General features: G+C 42.7%; 1 protein-coding gene across 1 annotated transcript; it reads left to right on the plus strand.

The window, feature by feature from the left end:
• The first annotated feature begins 77 nt into the window (after nucleotides 1–77).
• On the plus strand, nucleotides 78–25,832 carry LOC134322113 (breast cancer type 1 susceptibility protein homolog). The gene is made up of 19 exons (XM_063003983.1): nucleotides 78–132; nucleotides 2,035–2,110; nucleotides 3,315–3,368; nucleotides 4,406–4,486; nucleotides 7,093–7,181; nucleotides 8,046–8,082; nucleotides 8,168–8,268; nucleotides 9,634–12,399; nucleotides 13,453–13,535; nucleotides 14,959–15,091; nucleotides 17,645–17,859; nucleotides 19,371–19,458; nucleotides 21,832–21,909; nucleotides 22,994–23,034; nucleotides 23,437–23,520; nucleotides 24,093–24,150; nucleotides 25,131–25,201; nucleotides 25,301–25,364; nucleotides 25,569–25,832. Exons 2-19 carry the CDS (start codon nucleotides 2,037–2,039, stop codon nucleotides 25,661–25,663), a joined length of 4,212 nt encoding a protein of 1,403 aa, XP_062860053.1. The 5' UTR covers nucleotides 78–132; nucleotides 2,035–2,036; the 3' UTR covers nucleotides 25,664–25,832.
• The last annotated feature ends 570 nt before the right edge of the window (nucleotides 25,833–26,402 follow it).

Here is a 26,402-nt window from a genome sequence, read left to right on the forward strand (position 1 = left end):
TAGTTGGCTAATCTAATACAAAGTTTAATTTGACATCTATTAATATTACAACTATTATTATAATAGCGAGTTTATGATTTAAAACGACTCAGCTGCAAGACCGAATTCTGACGGGACGTCAAAACAGTTCGGGTGCGTTTATTTCCACTGACTTTGCCTTCCTTACCAGAGTACTGTGTTGAATCTGGGGCTGAAGCTCAAATATCTCCTTGGTAACTACCTAGGGCACTAGGTAGGGTGTAAAGTTCAGCAATCGCAAAGTATAACTAGTGTACTTACATTGAGAGTAAGGATTGGTTTGTAATGCTGCCCTGTTGTGTAACTAATGGGGTTAAAAGTTGTATGTCTTATTAGGAAATGACCAAGCATTACACAAAATAACTATTTATTAATAACATTTGCAGTATTTGTTGGTGTTTGTGCTTCTTGGGTTTATTATAACTAGGTTAAAGTGACGTTTAGAACATTTGTTCATGACTTTATCAAAAGAACGTGCTCTTATGTAACGGGTGCAGTCAAACTAGCCTTGTTTACAGTATAATGATGTGCTATTTTCCACAGAACCCTAAATAAACAGAGCAGACATCACTAAAGTCCTCAGACTTACATGATATAAATGTCCCTTAGGTGTGTATGTACACTTTTGCCTTCAGCTCAGGTGCTAAGCAGACCTCTACAACACTGAGGAGCAATTCACACCATTCAGTGATCTATAGGGTATGCCACAGGCTCACTGGACACAAAGCTTCCACAGAGCTACACTGACATTGCAACCAGTCCAGATTCTGAAGCTGTCGTGCATCCTCCACCATGCTTTACAGTGATGCCTAGTTCACAAGTTCACGACTTTCAAGTTGTTCAGATCGCTGTACAGGTCACTCTACACGACTGGATCTCTTGTAAGTCGTCGTGGTTTTCACACTGCACGACTGATCGGTCGGGGATTACACACTACACCATCTATCACCAGGAGGAATCTCAGATGAGTCTGTCTGGTCTCCCAAACTACGTTCTGTCTCTAAAACACATGGGAAGTGACCAAGGGTTTAGTGATACAATGTCCAAAAATGCACGCCAGCAAGAAGCGAGCGATCTGAGTTGTTTGTGCGATGATATGTAGTGTAAAAGCGAAGAAGAAAAATAAATGAATCCGAGTGAAGGAGTGGGTTTGGCTACGCGGCCAGCTGGGATCGTCTGTTCTGTTCTGCAGAGAGAGTTGGAAGTCTAATATTTTTTGCAATGCAGCGTGGGTATTATGGTTTGGCGTGGACGATAAGGTCACAAATACTGTAAAGCCTGTGTGTGTGCCGATGTATTCTGATATAAACTATACTTACACTCCTCCCCCAATGTTTCCCTTCTGTATCTTGCGTTCATAACAATCACAACCTGATCACAACACCTTTCACACTACATGATTTTGAGTTGCTGACAGGTCCAGATATTTAACATGCTAGATATTTATCTCGAGTCTGCTCAGATCGAGTCGTTGAACAGTTCACACACAGCGATCGAGAGTTTTGAGCCTCGAGTGAACGGCGAGTTGCTTCCGAGCTGCCACACGTAGTGAAAAATCGGGCAACAATTGTGTAGTCTGAACTAGGCATTAGGATTAGGACAGCCCCGATTATATTTACATTTACATTTTTTGGCATTTAGCAGACGCTTTTATCCAAAGCGACTTACAGTTATGACTGAACACAATTTTGGCGGTGGTGGGGTTTGAACCTGCAACCTTTTGATTACTAGTCCAGTAACGTATCCACTGAGCTATTACTGCCCCTATATACTTCTTAGTTTGCACATAATTTGGTACCTATTTTATTGTGATCGGGGTCCTGGTGGGTCCAGACAATCATCAATTGCAGATAATCTTTTATTCAACCTTCTGGGCAAATTAGAGCAACCAGTTTATTCACTGCTTTTTTGCAAAGTGGAAGAAAACTGGAGCCTCACATCAGATAGTCGAGTCTCTTTCTGCTTTTGTTGCCAAGTTATTTATATATGTCTTATTTTTAACTGTCGTTTGGTTAGAGATGAGTGTTCCAAAGTCTGAGGACGTCAAGAGGGGAATCGCTGTGATTTGGGAGAACTTGCAGTGTCCAATATGGTGAGTATCTGAACATTACAAACCAAATACTGTACATGCACCATTGCACCTCAAAGCTTTTGTACTTGCAGTCATCTATACTAACTAGATAGATAGACAGACAGACAGACACAGGCAGACAAGATAGATAGATAGATAGATAGATAGATAGATAGATAGATAGATAGATAGATAGATAGATAGATAGATAGATAGATAGACAGACAGACAGACAGACAGACAGACAAGATAGACAGACAGACAGACATACAGACTAGACAGACAGACTAGATAGATAGATAGATAGACAGACAGACAGACAGACAGACAGACAGACAGACAGACAGATTGGATGGATTTATAGATGATAGATAGATAGATAGATAGATAGATAGATAGATAGATAGATAGATAGATAGATAGACAGACAGACAGACAGACAGACAGATAGATAGATAGATAGATAGATAGATAGATAGACAGACAGACAGACTAGATAGACAGACAGACAGACAGACTAGATAGACAGACAGACAGACTAGATAGATAGATAGATAGATAGATAGATAGATAGATAGATAGATAGATAGATAGATAGATAGATAGATAGATAGATAGATAGGCAGGCAGGATGACAGACTAGATAGACAGACAGACAGATACTTTATTAATCCTGAAGGAAATTAAGGCCTCAGTAGCAAGTTACATGAATCAAAAGTCAAAAAGTAATAGTACACACAGCAGAGATTCACATTATACAAACACGTATCTGTATAATCACAACAACACTCAGACAACTCACTACAGCAACAGGACCTGAGGGTACATATGGAGGTGTTATTTCGGTTTACATCGTAAGGCTGGTATAGATTGTAAGTAACAGCTGTAAAATATAAGTTATAAAGTAAATTATAAAGTGAACTGAAGTGCAAATATAAGAAAATGTGCAGATTGATGTACAAAAGGTGCTCACCCACATACATAGATAGATACATGTACATGTGCCACAATTCTGTTACCTTCAGTCTTCAGTTCCTCCTCACCCCCCCTGCATAGAGTTAAAGAGCCAAATCTCTGAGTAGGAGGGGCTGGATGGTGTTTAATAATTAAATAATGTGTCTGTTTTACTGATATCATTTTACATAGAACGAGCATTTTTGCTATTGTACCGCTACACCTGTTCCTAATAATGTGTCAGTCTTTCTGTTTTCAAAATGTTATTCAGTTTGGACTTGATGAGCAAACCAGTGTCGACCCGGTGCGACCATCAGTTTTGCAAGTAAGTAGAATTCGTTTGTTTGTTTGTTTGGTTTGTGTTCCTCAGTTTTAGCAGTGACGCTCATGCTGCTTGACTAGCTCACCCTACTGGCAGTGAAAACATGGACAGAACACAGCTGGATCACAACATCTGCTGATCTAAATGATTTAAATGATTGTGCCGCATCCCAAACTGCATAAGACCATCAGTTTTTTTTTGTGATGAAGGCCTGTGGTTCCGTCTGTCAGGAGCATGTGGTTTGACACGCAGCCTTAAAATGTATCACCCACTTTAACCTGGACAGGGTCACAGCGGGTCCAGTTTCACCGTGCAACACATGGCTTAACAGATCAATCTGATTGAACCTTGACCTAGTTTGTCGCTGACCTTTTAAAAGGGCCACCAGTGGGATGAGTTGTTTATTTGACGTAAACAGAAGCGAAGCACAGGAACGTCTGAGAGAAACCGAGTCTCACAGCTTCACAAAGAACCTTAAACTGTTTCATTTAGCTTTAAATCTAGAGCAATTCCACGTTTCCTAATCCTGGAATCACTTGTCATGGCTTTATAGCTCTTCACTATGAAGCCATTTTATTCTTTTGCTTTATTATTCTTTTCTCACATTAATAAAGGCATTTTTCTTTTTCCAGTATGCAACCAGCCTGATGGTAAACAAAGCACAGAGTACTTTAATATAACCAGCAAATTGACATCTTGCTTAAACACACAAGTGCTTGTTTGTGTATTAGGATTTTAACATCATGGTTTTACACTTGGGTTACATTCATGACAGGACAGGTAGTTTCATTACACAAGATTCATCAGTTCACAAGGTTACATCGAGCACAGTCATGGACAATTTAGTGTCTCCAATTCACCTCACTTGCACGTCTTTGGGCTGTGGGAGGAAACCGGAGCACCCGGAGTAAACCCACACGGACACGGGGAGAACAACCTTCTTGCTGTGAGGCGACAGTGCTACCCACATAGCCACCGTGTCGCCCCACACAAGAGTTAATATTATTATTATAAAACTTTGTTTGTTTTACTATTTGCAGATTCTGTATGATGAAGCTGCTGGAGAGGAACAAAAGAAAGGATACGAGCTGCCCGGTGTGCAAAACAAAAGTCACCAAGAGGTAAAAACTAGGGCGTTAATCGCGTTAATTAATCAAGATTAAAATTTTTTATCTAACTATTTTTATTTGGCTGTTTGTGCCACATACATGTGTGGTAATTAACTGTATTTCAGATGAATTAGGATGTAAAGCGCATGAACTGTCCGATGATAAACTACTTTTAGCGGTTTTCACTTTTTTTACGTGTTGATGAAAACAGGAATGAAACCACGCAGGCTCTGTAACGAGTATTTCCATTGGCTGCTAGAGCTGTCCATCAAAACCGTGTAGCTCGGTTTTCCCAGAGCGGTAGAGAGAACAGAGTGGCGACTCTCCCATAGGGAACCGTTGGAAAGGGGGCGGGACATATTTTCTGTGCAGCTTCCGGGTTGTGGAGCTCTGTATAGTTCCAAACATCCCATAGAGCCCCATTCATTTCCACTACTTATCAAGCATTTTTAGCTGTTTGTTGCTTTGTTTTAAAAAAAATAATGAATTTGATGTCATTAATATACTTAATACTGTTATTGTTTAGCATTTGCTCAGCACTAAATGTTACATGTTTATCTTAATTAATAGGTATAACTGAATTTAGCTTAGTCAGCTAAGCTAAATTATTGACACTAGAGTCTTTTCACCTAAAATTGATTAATTAAAAGTTGATTAATCAAGAGTCTTGTTACAGAAATGATAATAAAACATCAGAGCCATAATAAATCATTATACTTTTACTTTCATTCTTAAGTACATTTGAAGGTAAATTTAGTTTAGTACTTTAGTGGAGGTAAAGAGTATTTTTACTTTTACTACTACTTTTACTGGAGTAATATGTTACCTTGGATATCTCTACTTCAACTCAACTACATGGTTTGTGTACCTTGTCCACCACTTACATTAGACAAAATGAACTAGTGCATATTAATTATGAATTAATTCATGTATTACATGTAGGAATAAATTATTACTTACTCATGAAATAAGACATGAATTAATGCTATTTCATGTACCTGCACTATAATGTTAAAGGTATTGGTACGGTAGTGTGTTTATGAATCTGTTCATTCAGTGCAGGTAAACCTTATGAATCCAGCCACATGGCTTAGTGTTTAACCAAAATGATTATTATTATGAATCCTCAGGAAAGTGAAGGGAGATTAGTTTATGTAAAAAACAAAACATAAAAAACTGTCTAATCTCTGTACTGTATATTGTCTCTACTACTTAATGATATCGCATTATGTAATGTATGCTAATATAATGTACTGTGTGTTAACAAGAACGACCTATTAAGTCATTATAAACATCAATCTTCCACTTCATATACCAAATTGATATTAAAGCAGATGCAGTAAATGTAAACGCAGTTGAAAATACCCAGAAATTGTACAAATGTTTATTATTTACTGTTTAATATTTCACTCACTGCTGCCTGTCCCATATGAGAACATGACAGCGCCGGGTTTGTTTGGAACTATTGGAGGGTGACATGAACCACGTGACCGCGTAGCGGCGAGATCAAGGAGTGTCGCAACTCTCTCTATCTACGGCTCTGGGTTTTCCCCTCCGGTAAAAAATGAAACTGTGTGATGTTTCATCTCTACAGTTTATTCAGGTTATTCTATCACATGGTTATGAACATGATTTATATTTGTGATGTTTGTAGTTTTCTAAAAACACATTCGTATCTGATATTTATATGGACTAAGCGTTTACATGGACTGTTTTAATTAACACTTTTTTTATAGCTACAGTCAATTACTTATAGCTAATGTCTGCTAACTTCACTGTTTCAGGTATTTATAGATGTTTAAATGGTAATTTAGAACAATATTTCCCAGTATTCTTTCTGCACAAACACAGTATTAAAGGGTTTTCTTAATAGATCTATGAAATAATCATATCTGTGTTTTGATGCTTTATTGATGCCTTATATTAGATCAAAACATGATGGTTGGTGCACCTGTTTTCAGTGTCAGGGTCATGAACAGGAAAAGATCCTCACTTTTGTCAGATAATGTGCTTTCTACAATGAATTTAGATTTAATAATTTTATCATATTTTATGAATGTTTTATTGGTAAACACGTTCTTGCAATAACAATGTGCATAACTGTTCAAATTTTGCTTAATTATTAGTTTGCGATTAATTGAGATGAATATATATATATTAGGGCTGTCACACGATTAAAACTTTTAATCGAGATTAATCGAGATTAATTTTGTTCTTTAATCGCGATTAATCTCGATTAAAATTTTTTATCGTGTGACAGCCCTAGTAAAAACATTTCAGAGATCAATCAAAGAGATATGAACATTATGACCATCCGCCCAGGTCTTACAACTCCTACGTAGTGAGCTTGATTAACCTGGTTCATCTCTTCCACATCTTCTGAAGAAATCGGGAATTATCAGCCCACTCAACCTTCTTGTGTCACTTTGATGTCCAGTGTCATTAATGAGTTTTTGTTTTGGTTGGTCAACACCCTGTTGCTAGTTTATGGTTTGTCCCCCGGGTTTGATTGATTCCTCATCGTGACACTCTTGATTTATATAGTTCTGGCTCATCAGTGTGCAGTAAATCTAAAGGTCTTAGTCCTCTTAGTAACAGTGTCTCTGTTTGTCTGATAGGAGTCTGCAGGAAAGTCCAGGCTTCCAGAAACTGGTAGAAGGATTACAGACTTTAGTCCAGTCCTATGAATTTGACACAGGCACAAACTGTAAGTATATACACCGATCAGCCATAACATTAAAACCACCTCCTTGTTTCTACACATTTTATCAGCTCCACTTACCATATAGAAGCACTTTGTAGTTCTACAATTACTGACTAGTCCATCTGTTTCTCTACATGCTTTGTTAGCTCCCTTTCACCTTGTTCTTCAATGGTCAGGACCACCACAGGACCCCCACAGAGCAGGTATTATTTAGGTGGTGGATCATTCTCAGCACTGCAGTGACACTGACATGGTGGTGGTGTGTTAGTGTGTGTTGTGCTGGTACGAGTGGATCAGACACAGCAGCGCTGCTGGAGTTTTTAAACACCTCACTGTCACTGCTGGACTGAGAATCGTCCACCAGCCAAAAATATCCGGCCGACAACTGATGAAGGTCTAGAAGATGAGCGACTCAAACAGCAGCAATAGATGAGCGATCGTCTCTGACTTTACATCTACAAGGTGGACCGACTAGGTAGGAGTGTCTAATAGAGTGGACAGTGAGTGGACACGGTATTTAAAAACTCCAGCAGCGCTGCTGTGTCTGATCCACTTATACCAGCACAACACACACTAACACACCACCACAATGTCAGTGTCACTGCAGTGCTGAGAATGATCCACCACCCAAATAATACCTGCTCTGTGGGGGTCCTGACCATTGAAGAACAGCATGAAAGGGGGCTAACAAAGCATGTAGAGAAACAGATGGACTACAGTCAGTAATTGTAGAACGACAAAGTACTTCTATATGGTAAGTGGAGCTGATAAAATGGACAGTGAGTGTAGAAACAAGGAGGTGGTTTTAATGTTATGGCTGATCAGTGTAAAGCATTAATGCTGGATTGTTTGTGTATGCTGATGTAGATTTTACAGGGATGCCACATGGGAGACGAGGAGCCAGGTGGGTGCCACATCATTTAAACAAACCAAGATACGAACTGCAATTGAATTGTATTCATTCAAAATGTTCTTATAATTCTGGTTAGTGTTGGGACCGAGTCGAGAGATCAGCAGTGCAGTGAGGAGAGTACCGTCTCTGAGGACAACGTGATGGACAAATCAGCGTCCCTGTCCTCTTCGACAGCAGGTAAGAAGGTTTGCGTGATGAAGCGAGATTACGTTGGACATCCCGTTACAAAACCCCGACTCTTCTGGGAAGGCTTTTCACAGTGTCTCTGTGGGGTCAGGCTCTGGTGTTTGGTAAGAAGACCTGAATCACTGCTGTGATCAATCCAGTTGATCGAAATTAAAGATGCAGGATGCTTGGCAAGACGTGGACCATGACCTGGCAGCAAAAGAAAACAAGTATACCAAGTCTTTTGCACTTGTCAGTGCTGGGACTGATGTGTTCACGAGAAATCCCAAACTGGTTGAGACTGAGGTCACTATTGAGCCCGGATCACAACAGTGCTTAATGGGGTTGAGGTCAGGGCTCTGTGCAGGCCTTCTGTTGGAGTTCCTCACCACCAAACTCATCAAACCATGTGCTTGCTCTTACTGGAACAAGAAAGGCTCTTTTTAAAACACCTGGACTATAATAAGGATGGGCGTCCATATAGTTTTGCCCATATAATAAATATAATGTCTGTTTTTTTTAACACTCTCACTCACTTTCTTAACCGCTTATCCAATCAGGGTCGTGTGGGGGGTTGGGTTCAAGGCACACAGTAACACCCTGGACAGGGCGCCAGTCCATCGCAGGGTAGACACCCACACACACTTATGGGGCAATTCAGTGTCTCAAATTAACCTGACTGCATGACTGTGGGAGGAAACCGGAGCTCCCGGAGGAAACCCACACAGACACGGGGAGAACATGCAAACTCCACACAGAAAGGACCACCTGGGGCTCGAACCTGTGAGGCAACAGTGCTACCCACTTAGCCACTGTCTGGCTTGTCGCCTAACAGCAAGAAGGTCCTGGGTTCTATCCCCAGGCGGGGCGGTCTGGGTCCTTTCTGTGTGGAGTTTGCATGTTCTCCCCGTGTCTGTGTGGGTTTCCTCCGGGAGCTCCGGTTTCCTCCCACAGTCCAAAGACATGCAAGTGAGGTCAACTGGAGACACTGAGTTGCCCTATAGGTGAATGGGTGGGTGTGTGTATGTGTGTCTGCCCTGCGATGGACTGGCGCCCCATCCAGGGTGTTACTGTGTGCCTTGCGCCCATTGAAAAGCCGGGACCCTAATTGGATAAGCGGTTAAGAAAGTGACTGAGTGAGTGATTATGGGCAGTTGTAACCTAGCGGTTAAGGTACTGAACTAGTAAGCAGAAGGTTGCTGGGTCAAACCCCACCTCTGCCAAGTTGCCATTGTTGGGCCCTTAACCCTCAGTTGCCTAGAGAGCATAATGTAAGTCGCTTTGGATAAATAATTGTCATGCTCATTATATTGGATATTTAATTTATCGTGTCATTCCTTGTCGTTGATGCTGATTAATGTTTCACCTCATTTGCAGCTAAGGATGCTTTCGCAAAACTGATGGATCTTGAGGATTCTCATCCTGCTAATTCACAACAGGACTGCTTTGATCCCGGTCCCGGTGATTTACCACAAGCGTCTGAAAACAAACTGGCAGACGTTGAAGATGTTCCACCAACTACAGGGCTCAACGGTTTGCCAGCGCAGCATCAGGGGAGTCCGGATGATGTGGCACCGAAGTCTAGAAAACGTTCAAGCAGAAAATCCAAAAGGCGTGGTCTGGAGCCGGACAGAATTGTGGACAAGAGAAAGAAAAAGAGTGTGGAGAAGGTGTCGGAGTGGTTGATGAAGATCTCACCCTCTTCAGACAACGTAGAAGGAGATGGTCCATTATCCTCTGATAGTGAGGCTGAGGAGAGCGTAGGCTCAACGGCGTCAACCGAAGTTATAACTAAAGATGATAAAGTAATAATCAGTCCTGTAAGGGAGGTGCATGGTCGACCTTTGGAGGAGCAAGTGTTTGGGGCGGTGTACAAACGGGATCGGAAAGCTGGCATGTCTAACAGGAAAGTGTTTTCTCCCGAGAGAGAGGTTGTTCCTGCGCTTCATCCTGCTGCTTCATCGAAGAACGATGAACAGACCAAGAGACGCCTGTCTAAGAGAAACTCTGGGCGTAAAATGACTCCTGCTGATTGTGTCAAGAAGTCATCTGATCAAGAAACGAGAGTGCAAGATCAAGAGGACGCTGACAAACCCAAGGAATCTTCTGACGTCGAAGAAGGAAGCAAGTTGTCAGGAGGAAATGAGGAGGTGATGGAAACTTGTCCATTAAATGAGGAAAAATCAGACCATGACGCTGGAACTATGGACGAAAGTCCTGCGTTTGATGTTCCTGTGAAGAGACCAGGGCGGAGATCGAAAGTGAAGATGCAGGATGCTTGGCAAGACATGGACCACGACTTGGCAGCAAAAGAAACCAGTGCTCGCAAGAGGCGGCTCACTAGGAGCAACTCCGAAGGTTTGAAAGATCAAGTGAAAGAATGCAAGTACGCCAAGTCTCTTGCGCTCGTCAGTGCTGGGACTGATATGATCAGCAGGAATCCCAAACTGGTCGAGACTGAGGTCACTATCGAGAGTTACCCTAGTAGCCCGGACCCGAAGTCCTCAGATGCAAGGAAGACCAGAAGAAGCTCGAGGCTTCAGGAGTTCACTGCAGAAGTTCAAGACCCTCTAAAGTCTAAAAGAAGGCGATCTAAACTCGCATTGCCGAAGCCTACGGAAGGGTCTGAGAACGATCCATCAGGGGGTCTGAATCAACCTGAAAAGATCGATAATGGAGGCGCAAGTAACGATGGACAAAGTGACAAAGCAGAACGGATCTTCAGAACAAACGGCTGCGTCTTCACTGATGACCTAGAAACAATTGAGGCCGTGCAGCCAACTGAGGAGACACCAGTCGTTCCCTGTGTATCAGATGGAAATGAAGAAAACGCACTCGTTTCTGTCGTCCCAGATACAGGGGATCAAGAAGGACCATGTACCCCTCGCTCAAATGTGGTTCTCAACACGCCAAGTTCCTCGGTGGCTGCAATACCAGACTCATCCTTACCAGAGAGACGTCAGGAATCTCCATCCATAGCCGTCGTCGCTCCTGATCCGTTAATCGCTGCTGGCGAGCGCAGAGGCGCTGAGGACGAATGTGACGTCAACGATAGCGAACTCGATACGGAGCAACTCATGAAGACCTTCAAAGCCACCAAGAGGAAGTCCTTCTGCTTAGGCAGCCCGAGGAAATCTCTCCAGAATTTGGAAGAACATGAGCATGAAAGTAAAGATCAGACAGAGCATGAAGATGGAAATTCTGACCAAAGTTCTGGACTCTTACCTTTAAACCCTGGTAATCAGCCTCTATATGAGAGATCATCAAAGCCTTCTCAGACCTGTTTGGAAACGAACGTCTCAAGTGTCAGTCTGCTTCAGTCTGAATCGCCTCCTCCGTCTAAAAGAAGTCAACAGGATTATTTTCTAAAAGCTTCTGGCACCAGTGAAAGTTCTGCCCTGAGTCCCAACAAGGTTGCGAGGTCTACTCAAGGTTCCCAGCTTCTTCCGAATGAACCTGAAGGTTCCTGCCTGCTTTTCTCTACCAGCATAACTCAAGACTGTAGCAACAAGTCCCCTGAATCTTTAAAAGGTCTATTGAGGATAACCCAAGTCCTAAAGGAAGACCAGAGGAATGGATCCATACCTAAAATCGACTCGGTTCCCAACAAAATTCTAGACACCCCAGTCGGAAACTCTGGTGTTCACTCTAATAATTTTGAATCCTCGGTCACCCCGGATGGCCTTGTACCAAACGACGTATACCAGATAGTCGAACCCGTAGCCGACCGAGGTTCGGATAGGGTTGAGGATGCTGGTGGAGGAGAGATTCTATCTCAACCCTGTTTGCCGAGGAAGAGGAGAGCCCAGAGGCTGGAGTCTTCAGATTCTGAATCCAGCCTTGAGAATGACAGCCTGCCATCGATGGCGCAGATATTCAAATCCAACCGCTTGTCCGCACGACCTAGAGAAGGTCCACCAAGCGAGTCGAATGAAGATGGACCGCAAGTGGAAGGTCAGAATCCAGGTTCAGAGCCTTTGAGTCGCCAATTGGGCCAATGTGTGGAACCTAAGAACCAGGAATCCCTTGAAAACGTTGAGTCCGCTACTAAACATGATCAGGACTTACCTAACCCTGGCTGCAGGGATGAATGGATTACGTCTAGCCAGGGATCTGTGGACCTGTTCGGTACACCAGAAGAATGTGAGTAGCATATGATTTTCACACCTAAAACCAGTATTGGCATCCCGTGGTCAATTTGATAGTATTAGTTTATCAAATTTACACTTTTAATACCACTTTTTTGGACTTAATCACTATTCTACCTCCAATCTACAGTTAATCCCCTGTACTGACGTAGTGATAGCATTTCAGTTTTAACCTCTATTTAATTTATTTTAGTAAAACCCTAATGAAACAGCCCAATTCAGTCAATTTATGCACCTAAACCACCCCAGTCTTGTTTTGGGTGTATGCTTTGGGCCATTGCTGTGTTTAAAGATTAACTGAACTCTCCAAGTGTTTTCTTTTATTCGGCTGCATTCTAAATTATTGGCAGAGCAGTCTCCCCCCCCGTCCCTTCTTTTGAGAAGCACTTCTGTAGTTCCTCGATGCTGCCACCACCACGTTTCACAGTGCTTGCTGTTCTGCCAGAAGAATTTCAGTTTTAACTTCTAATTCATTTGAGTGAAACCCTTAATTTGGACCCTTGTATTCAACACATTGTAGAAGCACCTTTGTCAGAAATTACAGCTGAAATTACAGTCTTCTTAGATACAGCATGTTTCTATATGCTTTGCATGCTTGGATTCGGGCAATGTATGCACCTAGGACACTCCAGTCTTGTTTTGGGTGTGTGCTTCGGGTCATTGCCGTGTTTAAAGATTAACTGAACTCTCCAAGTGTTCCTGTGTTTGACTGCATTAATCCATCTCTAAATTATTGGCAGACCAGTCTCCCTGTCCCTACCACTGAGAGGCACTTCTGTAGTTCCTTGATGCTGCCACCACCACGTTTCACAGTGCTTGCTGTTCTGCCACAAGAGTTTCAGTTTTCATCTCATCAGACCAGAGAATATTTAGCGTTAATTCATTAATCCACTTCTTAAACAGTCTTTTCCTCAGAAGCAAATGTTTCCACATTAAATTGAAAGTGTAAATATTGCCTAGGTCATGTAGTAGCTAGTAATCATTTCACTGGATTATTTGATAAAGAAATGTAAAAATGTTCTGATGTTTTTATCTGTTTCATCTGTAGGTGAAGAAGCAGTGGACGGAGTTTGTGTCCATGCCGGACTCTCCATAGATTCTCAATACTCCAGTGAGATCATAAACACACAGGTGAGCTCAGATTTTCACATTTGGGTTGTTTTTTTAAAAACATTTACACTCTCAGTCAAAACTTTACACACACTTGTGTGTTCTTATTACTTTCTTTCTTTCTTTATTTTATTTACCGCTTTATCCTGGTCGGGGTTGTGACTGTTCCACTTTTCCCAGAAAACTTATGTCATTTAACTTCACCGTGGTCTCGTAATCCCTCATTAGTGATTGGTTGACTGTAGCTGTTGACTTCTCTGAGCCCATACAACCAGCATTACACAATGCACCTAATAGTGGTGGGTCTTTTGCCAGAGTTTGAGAGAGATACTGTAGGTAGATAGTAGGTAGGGATAGACAGACAGACAGACAGACAGACAAATAGACAGACAGACAGACAGACAGACAGACAGACAGATAGATGGACGGACGGACGGATAGACAAATAGATAGATAGACAGACAGACAGATTGATAGACAGACATATAGATAGATTGATGGACAGACAGACAGATAGATGGATGGACGGACGGACGGACGGACAGATAGATGGATGGATGGACGGACGGACGGACAGATAGACAGACAGACAGATTGATAGACAGACATATAGATAGATTGATGGACAGACAGACGGATAGATAGATGGACGGACGGATAGATAGATGGACGGACGGACGGACAGATAGATAGACAGTTAGACAGATTGATAGACAGACAGAAAGATAGACAGACAGATGAGAGAAAGTTTGGTGAACACAGGAACACTGACCACTGTCAAGCCAGCTTTAAATTGAAGGCTGCAGTACAAGAAAGAAGCCTCTGCTCCTGGTTTTCTGTTGTCTGATTATTTAGGGTTTATTGTTGCCCGTCAGCCTCTCGGTCCATCACTGTGTAAAGCTTGCTTGACCGCGTTCAATGTTACCTAGATTCCTGGTTCCTGGATTATACTGACTTGCTTGGACTTTTTTCTATCTTGTCCAGTAGATGGCAGTAAACACTCATGAGATTTTCCCATATGGGGTGAAACCTTTGCATGAGGCTGTTGGATAAGAGAGCTCGGATTGAATCGGTATTCCAATTCATCCCAAAAGTCTTCAGTAGGGTTGAAATCAAGGATCTGTGCACACCACCACTGATGGTCCTCCACACCAAACTGGTCCAACCATGTCGTTACGGATCTTATTTATGTGCACAGGGCGCAGTCATGCTGGAAAAGGAAAGGGCCTTCCCTAAGCTGTTGGAATTAGACAGACTGATTATTGACAGTGCAGGCTGGGAAAAAGTATGTGAGCCCCTCAATGTTTATTAAGTGACAGCTCCATCAGCAGTAGCGTTTCATCCAGCCACTAACCAGACTCACACAGCAGCGAGGAGGAGGCCTCCGGGTCACACCACAGCATCTCGCCGAGGTTAACATCTGGACTCTCTGTTTGTCTCTTAGCAAAAGGAGGAGATGCAGCAGGAGCTGCGGAGGCTGGAGAGAATGATGGCTTTGGTGTCCGAGGCTCTGCAGAAGAAGGAAAGTGGCGAGACGGGGGACAAAAATGAGACTGAGGACAGCGACAAGCACCCAGGTACCAACAGCTGGATTCCAGCGTTTATAATTTCACCAGATTGGGGTATTAAACCATGTAAGCAATAATGACACATCTGTGATTCATGTTTTCACGTATTTAAGCTTCATTCAGCTTGAAAAAACACTTTTAGGAACTCCCTGACCTTTATACTGTTCTGATAAACCGTAAAAGCGCCCACATTTAACACCGATGCACTTCTGAGGAAGCATATCACAGCCGTACTAAGAGTCTGACCCTTTCCCTGAGTCCGAATTTGGGCCAACTCGGTCTCTGATAATAATAATAATAATAATAACATTTTATTTGTAAGTGCCTTTCAAGGTAGTTCTACAATTACTGACTGTAGTCCATCTGTTTCCCTGCATGCATTGTTATGGTCAGGACCCCCACAGGACCCCCACAGAGCAGGTATTATTTAGGTGGTGGATCATTCTCAGCACTGCAGTGACACTGACATGGTGGTGGTGTGTTAGTGTGTGTTGTGCTGGTATGAGTGGATCAGACACAGCAGCGCTGCTGGAGTTTTTAAACACCTCACTGTCACTGCTGGACTGAGAATAGTCCACCGACCAAAAACATCCAGCCGACAGCGCCCCGTGGGCAGCGTCCTGTGACCGCCGATGAAGGTCTAGAAGATGACCGACTCAAACAGCAGCAATAGATGAGCGATCGTCTCTGACTTTATATCAGCAAGGTGGACCGACTAGGTAGGAGTGTCTAATAGAGTGGACAGTGAGTGGACACGGTATTTAAAAACTCCAGCAGCGCTGCTGTGTCTGATCCACTCATACCAGCACAACACACACTAACAAACCGTAAAAGCACCCACATTTAAGACAGATGCACTTCTAAGGAAGAGAGTCAGACTCTTTCCGAGTCCGAATTTGGGCCAACTCGGTCTCTGATGATAATAATAATAACATTTCAAGGTACCCAAGGTCCTTGAAATGGTCGCTGGACAAAAATACAAAATACAGGTAGAAGGAAACAAAAGTAACAATAGAATAAGACAAAATACCGATAGAATTTAGAACAAGTCTAAAACCAAACTATCTAAAAGCGAGCTGAAACAGGTGAGTTTTTAGAAGCTTTTTAAAAGTTGAAAGCGTTGTACATGCTCAGAGCTGCTCAGGAGTTCCAGAGGGACCAGTTATACTAAAAGCCCTATCACCCATAGACCGTGGGGGTGACCGAAGTGAACGAGTAGGTGAGTATGGATGAAGTAAATCAGTGAGATTTGTAGGTGTTTGGCCATGCAAGGCCTTAAAAACCAACAACTGAATGCGGTATTGCATGACGACTCGTGTACTGCAGAGGGCGTAGCCCTCAAAGTGGTTAGCGCATGGTCATAACGACTAGCGAGTGGAGCCCAGACACATAACGACAGCCATAAAAGTGAAGCCGAGTTACTGAAGGATAAAAACCAGAGGTCAAAGTAAGACACGTATAAGGGTGCATTAACATGCTCAGCGCTCGGCTTGAGCGGTGCTGTAAAACGTCATCAAATCTGCATTAGTGTGGAATAAGCGTCAGATCCAGTGTTACAGCTCCACATGTATCTGTGTTTATCTGGATTCTCCTCCCTGTTTTACTTTTAAACTTGTGTTACAGCTCCAGCTTCTGAGAAATTGTGAGAATCAGAATCAGCTTCTCCTAAAAGAGTCTAAAACGCTAAAAAAGTTGCTTTTAGGGCGATATTCCGCTAGCACACCAGCGCTGAGATTCTGAACTCCTCAGTTTGGAACTCGGCGTTGCCACCGGCCGGTTGGGCGCCATGTAGCGGGCATAATTGGCAGTGCCTGCAGCAGACACAACTCTGCTAGGGCGGGATGGCCGGACTATGTGGGCGGGGTCTTCAAACGCTGTGTAAGGACCCTGATTAGCAGATAGAGAGGCGCATGGGTGGAAAAGGGTTCCACTAAGGGCTGTGTGCGGGTCAGAGGAGGCGTGAGCAGCAATATACCCACCTCGACTGCAATCAGGGATCCACCAGCAGCGGAGGACGAATTAGCTACGATAAATTTGGAGAAAAACGCATAAATTAAAAAAAATTCGCTTTTACTGCATCAAACAGTTTGTCTCATTGGAGGAGCTTTGAAAAGGTCAGCGGCAAATTGGGTCAAAGTTCAAGCGGCAAGCAGCGCCGCCGCACTCCACAGGAAACAACGTCACAGCCGAAGCAAAAGTGAATTCGCCCTAATATTTTCTGGTGGTTGCTATGGTAACATGCACTATTTGTTAAATGTCCGGACGGACTGTCGGCACGCGCGTTTATTATGAATTATTATGAATTATGAATGTGGGATATGAGGTGGGATAGTGGTGCAGCGAGTCCCAGCGGTGCCACCAACTTGATTTTGACACAGTTGGCTGTGTCTGAGGGAGGGAGGGTCAGATTGGGAGGTCTGGAGGAGGCGTGTTCTAGCTTCAGCGCTCCTCTACTAATCTGGATCTGAATAAACTGGTAGAATAAAAGTACTCGTGCAGTAAAATTGTTTTTTTTTTAGTAAAAGACAAACGTGTATTTTGAGTTTATTGATTTGTGAGTAGCAGGAAAGCAGCAGCAGCAGTGCAGAACAACAAGCCCGAGATCCTGCCAAAGCGAAGTGTCGCCTCAGAACCTGGAGGTTAAAGATCACGAAGTCGCCCCGGAGGGAGAAAAGACGACAGATACACGAGCGGAAACGACACTGGTGAACGAATGTGGATCGGATAGCGCCGGCAAAATGGAGCTGGTGGCATCTGGGCTGAGCCCCAGGGAACTGGTAAGATCTGTGTGTGTGTGTGTGCGCTCATATAAATAGGACTAGTCTAACTGCACCTATTAAACTGAGCCACAAACATGACAGTGGGAAAGTCAATGAAGCTCTGAACGGACCTCAGGAAGTGGATTATACGTTTAAAGCCACGTTATGCAATTCTGCGAATCATCCAGCAGAGGTCGCATTTGCACCCTGGCAACAGAAAAACTCAGCCTGACAGCCTCCCTTCGTCAGACACAGCCAGGTCGATAGCACACAGCACTTATGAGCTCCAAGACTCTTTAGACCTCTTCGAGCTCTTAAGTTTGAGTCTCAGCGGTGCTACCGGGCTGGTCGGGAGCTCAACAGACACGACTTGCTCTGTCTGAGGAAGGGACGGTTAAAAGGGGTTTCTCCGTCATTGTCTCTGCTATAGTAGAGCATAGCGTGACTTTCTCTTAGGGCGCATTCACATGAGAAGCGTGAGAAGAGCAAAACTGCTTTTGCGCGGCTGTGCCGTTGTTTCCTATGGAGGTGCTACTTAGCTTGCCGCTGCGTTTTTCCCTAAGCGGCGCACCGCACACTGTTGCGAACTCCTCGGTTTAAAACTCAGCGTTGCCACCGGTCGACCGGGCGCCATCTAGCGGGCATAATTGGCAGTGCCTGCAGCAGACACGGCTCTACTAGGGCGGGATGACCGGACTGTGTGGGTGGGGCCTTCAAACGCTGTGTAAGGACCCTAATTGGCGGATAGAGAGGTGTCTGTGTAGAATGCATGGGTGAAAAAGGGTTCCGCTAAGGGCTGCACGTGGGTCGGAGGAGGCGTGAGCAGCAATATACCCACCTCGACTGCAATCAGGGATCCACCAGCAGCGAAAGACAAACTGACTATGATAAATCGGGAGAAAACGCATAAATAAGATAGAAAGAAAAGCGCCTCCAATGAGACAAACTGTTTGACATGATGTGGTAAAAGCGACTCAGGCCGTACAAACAACGTTTAAGTGACTTATTGTAGTAAAACAGCGAGTGATGAATGTGATTAGTGGAGGAACTTATGAGCAGTAATAATGAAGAGAAGTTTAGTGCTCCTGTCTCCTTCTTTTACTACATTAAACCACGTTAAGCTTCATTTTCAACCAGAAGCGTTTTAGACTCTGGGAGAAGCTGATTCTGATTCCCACAATTTCTCAGACGCTCGAGCTGTAACACAAGTTTAAAAGTGAAACAGGGAGGAAAATCCAGATAAACACAGATACATGTGGAGCTGTAACCCTGGATCTGATGGTTACTCCACACGTTCTTACTGCACCGCTCTGCCGCTTCTCATGTGAATACGCCCTTTCTATCTGGTGCTTGACTCCTCGTCCACTGTGCTGGTGTACAACCGGTAGAGAAATTGCAATGTGGTGCGAAACTAAAGGCTAAAATGCTAACGGGGAGTGAGTTAAATGACATTCTAGAACTTTGAAGACCACCGAATGATTTAACTGTGTGTTTGACTTGATGTTTTGCATTATTTTGTGTACCTCTAGGGGATGGTGAGAAAGTTCGCCAAAAAGATGCAGGGCAGCACGAGCCGACATGTGACTCCCAGCTCAACTCATATCATCATAAAAACAGGTGGGTTTAGTCTCACACACACACACACACACACACACACACACACACACACACACGGAATGCAGAAGTAATTACCTCTACGTGTTGATTTTTTGTTCTCTATACCAGAACCACCTCTAACGAAGCAGCACATTGACGAGCTCCATTAAGGAAGTCGTTTTAATGCTGCTGTTACCGTGGCAACACGTACATATAAACAGACCAGCAAGAATTGTTTTATTCCTCAGTTATTAAATACAAATTCTTCAAACGTTGCTCTGTAGAAATGCAGCTTCCTCAAAAGACAGCGTTCTCATTGGCTGAGAGCAGAGGGGGGGTAACACACGGGTACACTGGGGTTTCTTGACCACAGACGGGCCACAGACTTCCCTCTATCGGGTCGCACCAGGCTTGTGATTGCATCTTTTTTATATTATAAGTAATTAATACAAGCTATTCATGTAGCGTATGAAATATGAGGCGGTCCAAGCCATCGTACGGTTATTTACAGTGTTTGTTTACGTGTTTATGTACAGATGCATTTTGTCTTTTTGTGGATTCCATAATCAATATAAAAGTGTGCTTCTCTACACACGTGATCATCTCTGAGCTGCACCCCAAAACAACGAGCCAGTAAGGTACTCTGCTCCCCATAGTTTGTCTATGTTCAGTTTATTTCCTACTTTATTGACTCAGCAAACTCTAAAGATGCTCGGTTACACTAGCAGTCGGTTCGATAATGTATGATTATTCATCATACATTTTCCCGTGAATTTAGTAGGACCCTAATTTTAAAATTAGGACCACCCACTGTCCAAATAGTTCTGACACAGTTCTGATGGAGGTGGATCATCCTGCAGTGCACCCTGGTGCCCTCTCTTCCACGGCTTAACGGTGCACATGTGCTGGTCGTCCGATTGTTATTGGAGAAGACGGGATTTGTCGGACCAGTCAGTCTTCTCCCATCGCTCTGATGTCCAGTTCCGGTAAAAATGAAAATATAAAATGAACCAAAATATAAAGACAAGATAAAACAAACAGAATCTTAATACCTATTTTGCCATTGAATGACACATAGTGTTAAACGTGGTGTTAAAACCCAGATAAGTAATTAAATAAATGTCCAGTTCTGATGCCTTACAGTGGACAGGAGTTACCTGGCATCGGTGAATCTTGGCTGGTCAGTAACCTGTCTGTGGTTTGTAGCTTGTCCCTCCTCGGACCACTGTCCAGGGGTACTCACCACGGCTCTTGCTGTTTCAGAGATGCTTCCACCCAATCGTCTGACCATAAGTTGCTCAAATTCCGAAATCAGCCTAACCTCACCCTCACCAGCACCAGTTCAACCAAACAGACATCATGATGCACATTTTTAGTGGGTGGTCCTAATGTTCTGGCTGATCCCGTCGACTCCATCCTGACCCGAGTGCATTAAGATGTGATGCAAACTGCCTAATTACATTTTAATGTGAGTCTAATGGCAAGTAATTAAACACGCAGCGAGCATGCGACATCTCCAAATGAGCTCCGGTGAGATGTTCAGTGTTTGTCAGATATAGCAGATGTTCACTCTGCGGGTTTGTTCCGCCGATCGTCCCAGACGCTCCTTCCCTCGATCGAGAAGCCGTCAGGAGATAAAATATCTGTATCAGTTATTAGAGCTTTCAGTAAATTAATTAAAAATCGGAAACAGATCTTATATTCACAAAGGTTCTGAATATTTGTGGTCTGGTGCATCGTGTTGGCTTTAATTATCCTTGAGATGCGACTAGAACTTCCTTGGGAGTCCACCTGCTGCAATTTGAATTGACTGGACATAGTTTGAATCTCGGCTCTGCCATCCGGCTAGGCTGTGCGCCTACACGAACAACGACTGGCTGTTGTTCATACAGGGTGGGAACCAGAGCCGGGACCTCATAACTGATGCAACTACGACCTCTGCTGGCTGATTGATGGTGTCTGCACAGGATTGAGGAATAATTCTGATCAGGGTGTGGCTCTTCGTACACAAAGCTGATCCGCATATGAACTCGCCTTGTGCAGGTGAAAAGATGCACACGTGGTGGACGGGGCGTGTGTCAGTCACTCTCCTTAATCAGGGCGGGGATCGGCATCAGTAGAGAATTAGCCAGCCCGTAGCAGAGGTGAGATTCGAACTCCTAGGGCTGGTGTGCTAGCAGAATATCCCGCTGAGTCACTTGGTCGCCCGACAGGCTATGTGGCAAGTCCGAATCTTTTCGAGTGGCCCAGATTTAAACCCTATCAAACATCTGTGGATACAGCAGTTCACAGTAGAATGGGATAAATTGCCTAAAGCATCTGGTAAGGTGTTGTGGATACATGACGGGTATGATGCACGTGGTTCAAAAACGTTTCATTTCTCACCGTGTGTAGATGCACATTTGGTGTGTGAGAGAACGCTGAAGTACTTCCAGGGCATCGCTGGCAGGAAATGGATGGTGAGCTTCCTGTGTAAGTAGAAATGGTTTTCTACAGGTTCATATTTATTATATGTGACGTCCAAATTTACTATCAAGAAGTCATTCTTTAGATCCTGTCATTTTTCAATAGTCAGTGCGGTGTGTTCTTACTGAGAGTTCACAGCAAGTTCACACACACACACACACACACACACACACTCAAATGTTGATGCTGGACATGATTGTAAAGATAATACACTATATAACGTCCACGTCCATTGCTTACAGATGTTAATAAGGCCTGTTTTTAAATGGATTGTCCAACAAGCTCATGGTCAGGTGTCCACATACTTTTCAGTAAATATTCAGGTTTTGCATCCCAATTTACACTGCACTGACAAACCATGGAAGTCCATGGAAATGTCTGTGGATCTTCTAATGGGTAATTCCATCCCTGCTCTGAAATGTGGTGGTGGTAGCATCACGTTAGGTGGGTGTTTCTCATCAGCCGGGGCGGAAGTGCTCAAAGAAAGAAGCTAAGTGCAGGCTAACTCACTCTGACTGGGGCGGCAGCTCACCTCTCACCACAGCAATGGCTCGAAGCATACAGCCTAAACAACACTTGAGTGGGCCAGCCAAAGCCCAGACTTGAACCTTAGAGAGACCGTCATCCAGTCTGTCCAAACTTAGTTATCTGCCATGAAAAGTGGGATAAACTGCCCAAATTCAGGTGTGCAAAGCTAGTAGAGACATAAATATGAAGATTTTCATCTGTAATTGCTGCCAAACGGGCGTCTACAAAGCTTTTAATGACGGGTCTGAATACTTTTCATGTCATTATGGGTGATTAGGTGTAGACTGGCAGTACAATGTCGAATCCACGGGTCAGGGGGTCTGAATACTTTCTAAATCCACTGTATGACACATTCCTCGACAACTAGAGGCAATTTAGAGTAGCTAATCAACTCTCTGCTTGTTTTGGGAAGTAGGCACAGGGGGGAACATGTAAAGTGGTGGACACAGTTGGGCATGTCTGAGGCAGTGATGAACCTAATGTTTGTGAAGGATTGTGGAAATTTTTAACAGTGTGGTCACAGCTGGAGTGTTTTGGTTTATCTGTTCTTTCTTTCCAACAGGGATCTCGGAGTGCTTCAAGCAAGGCAAAGTTCTAGACGAGGTAAAAACCCAACCATGGTACAGCAGTACATTACCAGCAGCTCCTTCAAATTCTGTACATATAAGGTGGAACAGGTTAATAAGACCACTGGATCATCTTCCATTGCTCTGATGCCTGTTTTTTAAACCACAGTGGCTCTTCATATCCAACCTGTCTACAGTTGGTAGCTCGTCCCTTCTCGGACCACTGTTGGTGGGTCCCTGTGACACCCCTTGCTGTCTCAGAGATTTAAACCCAGTCGTCTGGCCATAGCGAGTTATGCTGGTCAGATCTGATGTATCCAACACCTGAACTACAGGGAACCTCCATCCCCAACCCCAGCTTCCAAACAAGCCTGTATATGTATATATGATAAATAAAACCATTCTATACTATTATAATACAGATTTGTCTTCTTTCTAGTCTCTGTTTGAAGTTTGTGGCGACGTTGTAAATGGACACGACCACAATGGACCCAGAAGAGCCCGAACCACGCCAGATAAAGATGTAAGTCCAGTCCGGTCTTTTCCAGCACATGCAGGACACCAAACGTATTTACTTTCTTACTGGCACAATATACCCTGTAGAATAGAATCAGAATGAATGAATCTGTTGTCATAATTGGTCCAGCTGCTCGATCCACCGGTGTGCCACAACCAAGTTCTCTGAAAAATAGCAATATAAAAAGAGCGCGGCAGCCACTCCATCTGCAGAGGCAGCCTGCACCCAGCCCAGCATCACAATTTTAAAGAGGAAAGAGGGAGCAAGTTGCCTACAGAGAAACCAGCAACTGTGTGGGCAGGAAACCATGATTAGTAGAGGCACCTTCACCTGGAGCAAAGTGACGCTTAATGAGACACAGAGACTGTTGGTTCAAGGAGGTTCAATAATTAGGAGCCGTATGTCACCATATGTTCAGCATGTGAATTAAACAGGAACAGTATATCAGCCTGCTGTAATTATTATTAATTATTGTTATTATTAAACATCTTTGCAAACTTTCTGGTTACATTTGACTTTTTTAAACTAAGATTAAATTAAAAAGTATTTTAATTTATTTACATTTATTTGTTTTTCAGCTGCTGATGAAAGGATATGAGATCTGCTTCCAGGGTTCCTTCACTGATATGACTTCAGGTATAAATAATAATCATAATAATAATCATAAAAACAGTTCATAAAATAATAAAATTATGATCACAATAAAAATAATAATTAATAGCACTTCAAAATAATTATTAACAAGCTGTAATAAAAATGATTAGTAATATAATGTTAATAAAAAATAAGTAATATTAATAATTATTATAGTTCATTTAATAAGAAAATAATTGTCAGGTTAGATCATACTTACAATGTTTGCTTCTTTTTTCATGTAAAAATAATAATAATATATATTACTATTACATATTTTAATATATAATGATATATTAATGTATAATCATATAATTATAAACTTTAATTAATAATAAATAATTAATAAGAATAATCATAATTTAATAAGAAACATAAATGTTAGTTTAGAAATTGTGGAAATTATAATAATGATTATACCTACAATGTTTGCTTCTTTTTTCATATATAACAACAATCTTTATTATTATTATTATTATTATTATATATTTTCATGTATAATAGTAATAATAGTTAATAGTAGTTGATACAGTAATAATATTGATTGATAAAATGATCAAAGCACATCAAAATAATTATTAATAAGCTGTAATAAAAATTATTAATAGTTAATTAATACAAATAAGTAATAAGAATAATCATATCTTAAAAATAATTTAATAAGAAATATAATCGTCAGTTTAGAAATTGTGGAAGTTATAATTATGATCATACAATGCTTGCTTCTCTTTTATATTTATAAGTTAACTTTAGAAAAGTAACTTTTATACAACAAAGCTTTTTTTAAATTGCTCATTTTTATTGGTGGAATAGAAATACATTTATTTATGTTCTGCTTGTGAGCCACAGTGTGTTTTTAAATCATCTTCACAGCAGGAAAAACTGCAAACTGCAAAGTTATTAACAAATGATTATGTGAAAGAACAAAGCATGCTGCATTTTAAATACATCAGGTGTGTGTGTGTGTGTGTGTGTGTGTGCAGATCAGATGGAGGTCTTGGTTGAAATGTGTGGTGCGACGGTCATGAAAGATCCGCTCATGTTCTCTAAACAGGTGAGAGTGTGTGTACGTCTGAGTATGAATGTGTCTGTCTGTCTTTATTAGCACAACAAGTCCTGAAGGTGTGTGTGTGTGTGTGTGTGTGTGTTTTAGGCTAATCCCTATCAGCTGGTGGTGGTTCAGCCCGGTCCTGATGATTCTCAGTCCTATTACACAGGTGAGATTAATGGTCTGAGTGAAACCTAATAAGCTGTGAGTAAATAAAGCACCTGAAGCTTTTGCACTACATGAAAAGAGCAGACGCCAGATGCTGTGTCTGGCTCGAGTGGATGCACTGTGTTCTTCATCCACACACACACACACACACACACACACACACACCCTGCCTCACTAACTTGTTGTTCTCCTCTGTATGTTTCAGCTCTGCAGAAGAAGGCCCGAGTGGTGACACGGAGCTGGTTGCTGGATTCGATAGCGACCTACACGCTCCAGAATCCAGACGATTATAAACCTTGACATTATGATATTATGCTCTCGGACTGATGTTATATACTGTATATATAATACTGTAATACCGTATCCAGCTTACATCAGTTCCTCTGAGTTTTAATCTCTCATCTTTTGCACTTTACTCTCACAGACTGGTGTTTAACACCGATCAGCCATAACATTAAAACCACCTCCTTGTTTCTACTCTCACTGTCCATTTTATCAGCTCCACTTACCATATAGAAGCACTTTGTAGTTCTACAATTACTGACTGTAGTCCATCTGTTTCTCTGCATGCTTTGTTACCCCCCTTTCATCCTGTTCTTCAATGGTCAGGACCCCCACAGAGCAGGTATTATTTAGGTGGTGGATCATTCTCAGCACTGCAGTGACACTGACATGGTGGTGGTGTGTTAGTGTGTGTTGTGCTGGTACGAGTGGATCAGACACAGCAGCGCTGCTGGAGTTTTTAAATACCGTGTCCACTCACTGTCCACTCTATTAGACACTCCTACCTAGTTGGTCCACCTCGTAGATGTAAAGTCAGAGACGATCGCTCATCTATTGCTGCTGTTTGAGTCGGTCATCTTCTAGACCTTCATCAGTGGTCACAGGACGCTGCCCATGGGGCGCTGCTGGCTGGATGTTTTTGGTTGGTGGACTATTCTCAGTCCAGCAGTGAATAGTGAGGTGTTTAAAAACTCCAGCAGCGCTGCTGCGTCTGATCCACTCATACCAGCACAACACACACTAACACACCACCACC

The sequence above is a fragment of the Trichomycterus rosablanca genome, chromosome 10 (assembly GCF_030014385.1).
Source record: "Trichomycterus rosablanca isolate fTriRos1 chromosome 10, fTriRos1.hap1, whole genome shotgun sequence".
Classification (NCBI taxonomy): domain Eukaryota; kingdom Metazoa; phylum Chordata; class Actinopteri; order Siluriformes; family Trichomycteridae; genus Trichomycterus; species Trichomycterus rosablanca.